This window comes from Grampus griseus (genome assembly GCF_964374135.1).
Source record: "Grampus griseus genome assembly, chromosome: 4".
In the NCBI taxonomy this organism is placed as follows: Eukaryota; Metazoa; Chordata; class Mammalia; order Artiodactyla; family Delphinidae; genus Grampus; species Grampus griseus.
Window position 1 is genome coordinate 123,878,280 of NC_138997.1, and position 9,573 is coordinate 123,887,852.

Here is a 9,573-nt window from a genome sequence, read left to right on the forward strand (position 1 = left end):
CCTCCCCATATAAGAAAGATTGGGGGACAGAAAGAAGGACAGAGAGACTCCTTCAGTAGTGCAGAAGGAGAACAGCAGCCGCTGCAAGAATGCACAACACCCCATACCTCCTGCCGTTATCTTTCTCTCATATTAGGAGAAGCCTTTAGCTACTACAAGTACGTAGCAAACTCTGTCATCTCCAGGATACAAATAAAGATCAACTGCTGCTGAAGGAAGCAGTACAGGCTCAGGAATTTATACCACAACCTCAAAGGATTCTTACCATTGGGTGAGGGACAGGAAACACTCTCCCACAAAAAAACCAATCACTGATACAAGACACAAGTTTGGCTCCTACGGGAAAGAGAGGTAGGAATGCTATGGAAACTCAACTCCCAGAGCTCAGGCTCATAAACCCCAGATAAGAGTGAAGCTGGACCAAGACAGAGAAGAGAGAGAACACAGACCTCAAATAACACAGCGGTCTACTGTGGGGGAAGGACAAGGGCGTGGCAACTTGGTGAGAGAACCCCACTATGATGCAGGCACTCAGGGACAGGAGAAAGCTGAGAGTAGAATAGAGACACTGAGAAAAACCTGGAGCACCCCGGCCACCACCCTAATCACAAGGCAACTCTAGAAGAATCTGAAGCCTGGGGTGCACTGAAAGTAACAAAAACAACAACATAATGCAAACCCACCTCATCTCCTAACTAGGTTGACCCAAACTCCCACACTAAACAGGATGACAAAATAAAACACGTGCATACTTCCAAACATAAATACTATTTACCACACTCTGATTGTTTCACACCTGACACTGGCATTACAATACTGACATTGTATTACTGGCAATACAAAAATAAAAACATACAAGGAAACAAGGGAAAAAACAGCAAATTCTGAAGAAACAGAGCAATCAGCAGAATCAGATGCAGAAATGACACAGACATTAGAACTATCAGACAAGGACTTTAACAATAACTATGGTTAATTTGTTAAAGAATGTACTAGAAAAGGCAGATAACATGCAAGAACATAGGGGAAATATCAGCTAAGACATGGAAACTATAAGAGAGAATCCAGTGAAAATGCTAGATATAAAATCATGGTTTCAAAATTGAATTCCTTTGACAGACTCACCAGGTAACTTAACACAGCTGAGAAAAGCAGCAGTAAACTTGAAGGCAACAGAAATTACCTAAACATACACAAAGTGGAAAAAGAAAAAAAAGAGAAAGAAAGCAGAACAAAGAATGTAAGAGCTGTGAGACAATATCACATCAACTGGTCTGACATACATGTAATTGGAGTCCCAGAAGAGAGAAAGCTTATGCCAGAAGTAATATTTGAAGAGAAAATGGCTAAGGATTTTCCAAAAATGATAAAAGACATCAAACCACATATAAAATAAAAAAGCAAGTTTTAAAAAAAATTTTAAAGACATCATATTCAAACTGTTAGAATGCAAAGAAAACGAGAAAAACCTTGAAAGTAGAGGAAAAAAGATTATGCGTGAAGAATGTAACTTATAGCAGACTTCTTGTCAGAAACTTTGTAAACTAAAAAAAGAACAAGTGATATCTTCAATGTAATGAGAAAAAAAAAACCTGTCAACCTAGAGAAGATATCTTTCAAACAATAAAGCAAAATATTTTTTTTAGAAAAACAAAAGCTGAGAAAATTCACTGCCAGCAGACTTGTGATACAAGAACTGCTCAAAGAATATGATAGCAGACAGAAATATAACTCAAAACAGAGAAATGAAGAGCTCCAGAAATGGAAACAAAGGTAAAGAACGCAATTTGCCTTATTTTTTAATTGTTCTAGAAGATAACTGATAGTATAAAGGGCAAAGAGTAAAATGTACTGTAAGGTTTATAACACACAAAATCGATGAAAATGATGGCATAAAGGATGGGAAGGAGGAATTGCCGGTATAACAACCATATCTCACTGCCTTTTTGATATCTGTTGTCTAACAGACCTGTCAAAATCAACATGCCTTAAACCAAACTGCAGATCTTCCCCATTTAGACCTGTTGCACCAAAATCTTCCCCTATCTCAGCCGCTGGCTGACAAACCAATCCTCCCAATTTCTCAGGCTGAAACCCTTGGAATCATCTTCCCTTTCTTCCACTTATCTCATCAGCATATTCTATCTTCAAACTACACTTCCAACACTGCCACTATCTTGGTCTAAGACACCATCACCTCTCACGTGGATTACTGCAAAAGAATCCTAATAAGTCTCCCAGTTTACACATTCACCCTTTGGTCAACTATTCTCCACACAGCAATCAGGGTGATCCTGATAAACTCAAGTCAGATCACGTAACTCCTCTGCTCAAAACCCTGCAGTGGCTCCCCATTTCACTCAAAGTAAAGCCAATGGCTTCACAATGCCCCAAAAGGCCCTAAGAAATGTAGGTCTGGTACCCTTCTCTTCACTATCTCTCTGACCTCCTCCCCTAGTACTCGGCCCCTCGGTTAAGTCCATTCCAGCCTCACCAGCCTCCTTACTCCTGGAACACAACAGGCAAACGCCCATCTTAGGGCCTTTACTCTAACTGCTGCCTAGAATGTTCTTGCCCTAGAAATGTTTGGCTACTTTCCTCCCATCCTTTAAGTCACTGCCCAAATTTCCCGGCTAGTGAGGATTAACTGGACCAACCACCTATGTAGGAAAACATCCTCCCACAAACACACACAGTCTGCCAAGTCAACAACACCCAGCTCTACTTTTTCTTTTCTACAGCACTTATCACATTTTAACACAGTGTAAGACTTTTCTAATCGTTCCTTGTTAATTTTCTTCTCCTCTCACGAAAATGCAAGCTCTGCAAGAAGCAGAATTTCTATTTTGTTCACTACCGTATTCCAAACAGCTGGTACCAATCTTGGTAATAAACATTTACTTAATAACTGTGTAAAACAAGATCCAAAGAAATGAAAATAATGTCCTATCCTCCGCATAGAATATGTTCAGTTATTAAAAATAACAAATTAGAGCCAAAGCAGATTACCTAGAGGGATTTCTACGAGATACTGCTGAATGATACTCTTTTCTCCTTTTTGTAAAATAACTTTTTAAAAGTGTGTGACTAGGTATGCGTCTGTACTCATGGAAATGAGCATGGATGAAGCATCTTATCAGTATATTGAAAAATAATTTTTGGTTTTCTTTTTTAAGTGAAAGGGATGTACGGAAGAATCTGCGTTCCAATTCTGACTAATCCCCTTGTGATAGAACCTTCTTCACAGTGTCCTCATCTATAAAACAAGGACAACAACGGCCACCTCGCAGACTTGTTGTAGGGCTTAAATACAAACTGTGTAACACATCCAGTAACTATTCTGTCACTAGCAACTAGCCCAGTGCCTAACAACTGCAATTGCTCAATAAATATTTGTTGAAAGGATTAACTGTAGCTGTTATAATCACACACAAAAACCAAAATCTGAATCTGTAATAACACCAGGAAATACAAAGCTGCATCGAGTCACTCTTGTAGAGTGTAAATGTGTGAACACATAAAAGAGAGAGCACGTATGGCAGGCATCGACGGTGACTATTTTCCCTCTGATTACGTTTCCAGATTCGCTATCACCAGCCACCAGGAACCGTAAACAAACATCTACTGGCAGAATTGTAGCCAGAGCATAAAGACCCATTATTTCTCCAGGAGAGTCACCTTCTGAGTGGATCAACAAAACACCTTCTTCCACAAAAGCTAGTCTTCTTGCATTAAAATGTATGCATGGTGATTCTTCCTCCATGCTTTTACTTACTTCTCTTTGGGGGTTTTCTCTTTCCCATATGTTTTTCTAACCCTATACAACTTGCCTCATTTTTTTAGCTTCTTGTATTTTCACGAACTCAGATTCAAACCCTTATTTCAGTTATTTTTCTCTTGGGATTTTACCTCATCAAATGTCTTTGCTACAAATCCCTCAAAGAGAACCAAGGTGCCTGCCTTGGTGTGAAGGAGAGGGAGAGGGAGATGGTGCTGTGGAAGGAAGAGGAGCTTGCAATACAGCTGTGAGCAGCAAGGTTCCCAGCAAAGCTTCTCTGGGCTTCAGTGTCATCATCTGTAAGATGAGAAGGTGTAAGATGAGAAGGTGCAAGCTGGATTCCCTCTGAAGTTCTTTTAAACGCCATCATTCCGAACACCATCAGAATCTATTATTTCCTATTCTACTTCTCCTGTACATATTTTCTCTTCCTCTTTATAAGGGAACCACTCACCCAGGCTTTACTGCATGAATGCCAACCTTGTTGATCTCTGCTAGAATCAACACTGAAAACAAGGCAGAAGAGTCATCAACATGGTAGATCTGCAATGCGTACATTTTATTGGGACCAGTATGTGAGGAAGGATGCACTGTAAAATGTTCCACGTAATGTAGACAAGGAAGAATTATACTTTGGAGCTGTGGTAGGATGTATAATGGCCCACGGAAAACGTTTACATCCTAACCCCTAGAATCTGTATGTTACCTTACATGGTAAAAGGGACTCTGCAGATGGGATTACATTAGGGACCTTGAGCTGGGGAGATTACTCTGCGTTATCTGGGTGGACCCAATCTAATCACAAGGGACCTTGTAAGAGGAAGCAGGAGAGTCGGAGTCAGAGAAGGAGATGTGATGACAAAAGCTGAGGTCAGATTGATGTGGGGTCATGAGCCAGGGAACGTGGGCAGCCTCTAGAAAACTATAAGCCAAGAAACTAAACTCTCTTTAGAGCCTCCTGAAGGAACCAGCCCTGCCTGCCCATCTTAGATTAATATTCTCCAGAACCATAAAATAATAAATCTGTATTGTTGTTGTTTTTCGTTTTTCTTGTTTGTTTTTGTTTTTTTTGTTTTTTTTTTTTGCGGTACGCGGGCCTCTCACTGCTGTGGCTTCTCCCGTTGCGGAGCACAGGCTCCGGACGCGCAGGCTCAGTGGCCATGGCTCACGGGCCCAGCCGCTCTGCGGCATGTGGGATGTTCCCGGACCGGGGCACGAATCCGTGTCTCCTGCATCGGTAGGCAGACTCTCAACCACTGCGCCACCAGGGAAGCCCAAATCTATATTGTTTTAAGCCACTAACTGTGTGATAGTTGGGAATCAGCAATAGGAAACTAATGCCTCCATGCGGCCAATAAGTTGTGTCCTGAAAAGAAGCTGTGGATAAGATCCTAGGGTATTTGGCAAGTTTGAACTAGGAACCTGCATTTGTTCAAGAGAAGAGCAAAGTGTAATGGGAGACTGCCCTAGGGTTCAAGGGCACAGGATGCCACTCAGGAGTCCCTAAGGCAAAAAGGCACAGGGATGAGAGGGAGGGAAGCCAGGAACTGAGCTACCCCAGTGGGGTCAATTCACTTGGCTGGTGTGTATCAAGGGACCTGAGCCTCAACAATGCTCCACCAGGAGGCTCCACCTCCATTCACTCTCTAATGCATCACCCCATTTCTTTCTTTCACTTAACACATGCTGCAACTGTCTTGGAAATCTTCCCTTCCTTTACCTGTTTGCTACGTCTCTCCCCACACAAGAACACAAGCTCCATGTGGACAAAGACCTTGTCTGTTTTGCACCCGTCTGTATCCCCAAGGCCTAGCACGGTACTGCCACACCTGAAAGACTAAAAGTCAGAGGGAAAGAAAAACCAACAGCCTACAACAAACCTCAAGGAAACGAAGAGTGGTAGTGGTATATCTGCCACCTTAACCCTTTCCATAAAATCACAGAATCTGAGAGCTCAAAGAAATCTTATGGTTTACCTCTCCACTTTCTGAGTTCAAACACAATGTCAAACACACCACCGCCTCGTTAATCATATAAGCCGGCAATGAAAAATATGGTCATGATATAAAAAAATGTAATGTAGTGAGATGTTTACATAACTTTTCATCGTATGTATACTTCCTATATTAGCTTTGAGTACCTAACATTAATTTTAATCTGCATAGTAACCTAGAATTCCACATCTTTTTTACAACATTAAACTGTGCTCATGAGATAACACATGGCAAGCACTTAGAACAGGGTCTGGCATGCTCAAGTGTTAAATCTACTATTTTGTATTATTTTTTATCTTATCCTTAGCAAATTGCAATGCGTATAAATGTGAATGAACTCAGGCCTCCTTTTTCTACTCTAGGGCTTTCCAGCAGACTCTCATCCATTCTTTCTCCAAGAATAATGGCTCACACAGAAATATCTACCAGATGACCCTCGCTTCGTGCAATCTCTAAATTTCCATAATGGCAAGAAAAGGAAAGGACTTTCCATAATGGCAAGAAAAGAAAAAGAAGTCTTTCCCATTTCTTCTTCTTGTCATTTTGTAGATTTTATACAAGGGAAAAAAAAAAAAAAAAGCAGCGGCGGCACCAGGCCTACAAAAAAGGACAACTGCCAAGGAAACACCGAGTGGGACTAAGGTGGAGCCAGGGAATTAGGTGACTCTGCTGCAGGGACTCCACGCTAGGAGACTCCACACAAAAAGGGGTGGGTCTAGAATGGGATTAGGGATCCCACTGGTAAGGGAATCCCCAATCAATATGGTGAATGTAGCGCGGGTAGAGGGTCTAGCAAAATCCCCCAACCTCAGTACAGCTCTGGATTAGATTCTCTGAACTGAAATCAACAGATGACGTGAATTGCAACTGTTTTTGAAAAACAGAATTGTTAGACAAGCATACGTGTTTTTTTATCATAAAAGTGTGATAAAACTTCTGTGATACATTCCAAAATTTGTTTAGAATAGAGAACATAAAAACTTTTAAGTAAGGTCCTTAATAGAGCTGCTGAAATACTTTTTCGCAGACCCTCTGATTAATGGCCAGAGTTAAAGCTAGTACAAGGTAACTTCAAAACTATTTAAGCATCGAGAAACTATATGCAAACTGGTAAGGGATGCACTGATATTCATATTAGCTTTACAGTACAGCTAAAATCTGCTGGAATAGCTAAAATCAGCTTCAGCTTTGTCCTCAGCTTCTGGAAGGCAAAGGAGCTGAAGCCTACTTCAAGGTCAGTTCTGGCATCAATGAACCTGTCAATGATCAATGACCTTATGATTATCTTATGATCACCACTAACCTATATCACCAATAGTATGTCATTTGGATTTATTGCAAACATCTGCATATTCACTTGAACTATAGGTAAGCATTCTAGATGTGACCTGGATGAAACCATGCGTTTTACGTGTTGAAGTTACACAAACCAGGAAACGATAAGTATCTGTAAGTACTGCAATGATAAAATGCAATAATATATGATTTTGGAAGCTGTTCATTCTACACCCCAAAATAATTTAAAACTTCCAAGTAATTTATTTCATGGAAAAAGAATGTGGAATTAATAAAAATATCAAAAGAACATACATCGGCCAGCTGTTTCTAAAAACCTAAATAATATAAGGCAAAAAATAAGGATAATTTAATAATTCTAATATTTGTACCATTTTTACTATATTACTATTAAAAACATAAAACAAAATAATGTTTAAGAACTGTGTTTAACTTTTAAGTACTTATATTCAGTCCTGAGACCTTCAAGAAAAATCCATTTGGGAATTTTCATAGCTTGTGAGAAAATTAAAAAGCAGAATCTCAACTTCTGCTTTGAAAGAACGTTGAATTTAACATTTACCCTTTTGGCAAAAACATCTATTCAGATCAAGTGTTTACACCTGCTTTTCTCCTTTGCGCATTCTCCCAAACTCCCATTTGAAGGAGTAAATACGGGGTTTATTGTTTCCAGTTTTACCCTGGGAGATACTTACAGACCCTGCTGTCAATGAAGGCCTTCTGAAGCACCTGTGCACCTTTCTTCACCTGCTCCTTAGGTGAGGGGGTGGGGAAAGACTCACACTCAGATGAAAGACATCCTGGTGTCTCCGGTGCATCTTGTGAACCTCTTGTTAGCCCACCTTAACTGAACAAGCCTGCTCCTGCCCAAACCTCACCCCTACACAGTGGGGGTGAGGGGTGCTGGGAAGCTGGCAGAAACAGATCTGGGAAGGACATGAGCTTTGGACTAAGAAGCGATGGGTCTGAAGCCTAACTCACTAACTCAGCAGGAAATTTAACCTCCAAGTACTTCTGCTTTCTCCTCTCCTACAAGAGGATTAAGGCTGTTCTCACGGGAGTGCTGTGCCAGTGAAGTTACTAACAGAGGTAACGCAGCAAGCATGGGCCCTAGCACCAAGTATCTGCTCAGTAAACGCTGGCTCTCATGACCCTGGGCATTTCACCACTGCCTCCGTGATTTCTGATTTCACACATCCTTTGAAACGGCTATAACACAGGTCTCATCGAATCCAAAGACTTGGTATTGTCCAGTAATCTTTCTTCCTAGGCCTTTGCTTTCAACATCCAACATTCCCAGGCCGTTCCCTTAGGGCCACTGCCATGTGCTGGTCCTACTCACGTGTCTCTAAATCTCTGGAAGGAAAGATCCGAGGAAAATCCAGAAAAGCTGAGAAAAAAGTTCAACGATTCATGCATTATCTAGCTGGCACCTCCCAGGATTCACATTACACATTTTGGAAGGAAGGAAAGAACTGCGGGGTGTCTGAATGACATGCTAAGGCCTGCGTTGAGCTGCGCTCTGGGCAGCTCCCCGCAATCCCCACAGGGAAAGTGAGGCATTCCCTACAGGAAGAAAGGCGACGATGGAGCTCGTGCGCGCCTGGGAAGACACCCGCCCACGCGTGCCTCTGCCCACTCCCGGAGCCGACGAAGAGGGAGGCTCCATCCCGACTCACTTCCTGCAGGGGAGGAAAGACATCTTGCCGCAGGGCGGCCGACGGCAGTTCCGCCTCTGGACCGGCCGGCTACAGAGCGCGCCCCGCCGACACCTACGTGGCGCTGCCCCCTCGCGAGGCGCGGCGGGCGAAGGCCACCCCCGCCGCCCTAGCCTCCCCGCGGGGCTCCCGGCCGGCCCGGCGAGGGACGACGCGAGTGAAGCCCGCGGAGCCCCCGGCCCGGCGGAGGGGCGAGCCCGGGAGGCGCAGAGCGCGCGGCGGGAGCAGAGGCGCGCAGGCCGCCGCCGGGTCACCCACCTTTCTTACTCTGCGGGCCGTGTAGAGCCCCATCCCGTCCTGAACCCGGGAGGACTTCAGGGAGAACCTGTCCGGCACGTACATGCCCAGCATTTTCCCAGCCGCTGCCGCCGCCTCGCTTAACACCGGCGGTCTGCGCCCGGGAGACGACACATGGAAATTTGGGGTGCCGGGGTGGAGGGGAGAGGCCGGCGGGGAAGGAGGAAATGGAGTTTTCCTCCCAGAATCCCCACCTCCCCGCCGATTCCAGGATCCCCCGCGGCTCAGCCCCTCCTTGTCCCGGGTCTAGCTCGGCCCGGAGCCGCCGAGGCCGCAGCTGCCATTGCTGGCGCGGGGGCGTGGGGGGCGCGGGCCCGGGCGCTGCGGGCGCCGGGACGCTGCGGGCGCGGGGACGCCGCGCGCTGATTGGCCCGAAGTTAGCGGCTCGGACCCGCTCCCGGGCGTGGAGCCCGGGGCAGGGCTGACCCCGGAGCTTCGAACCCGGAGGCCGGGGAGCCGAAGCGACCCGCCCGCACCGTGCGCCCCGCGC

The 9,573-nt window shown here is 44.5% G+C and overlaps 1 protein-coding gene across 2 annotated transcripts in view; it reads right to left on the reverse strand.

The window, feature by feature from the left end:
• The window catches only part of PRDM5 (PR/SET domain 5), a gene marked incomplete at both ends in the record, with an annotated part of 205,951 nt that extends 196,814 nt beyond the window's left edge, over window positions 1-9,137 (reverse strand). For both annotated transcript variants that reach the window (XM_082653415.1, XM_082653416.1), the window contains one exon: window positions 9,045-9,137. In XM_082653415.1, the coding sequence (XP_082509541.1) occupies window positions 9,045-9,137 (93 nt within the window). The remainder of the gene's footprint in view (window positions 1-9,044) is intronic.
• Window positions 9,138-9,573: the final 436 nt, after the last annotated feature.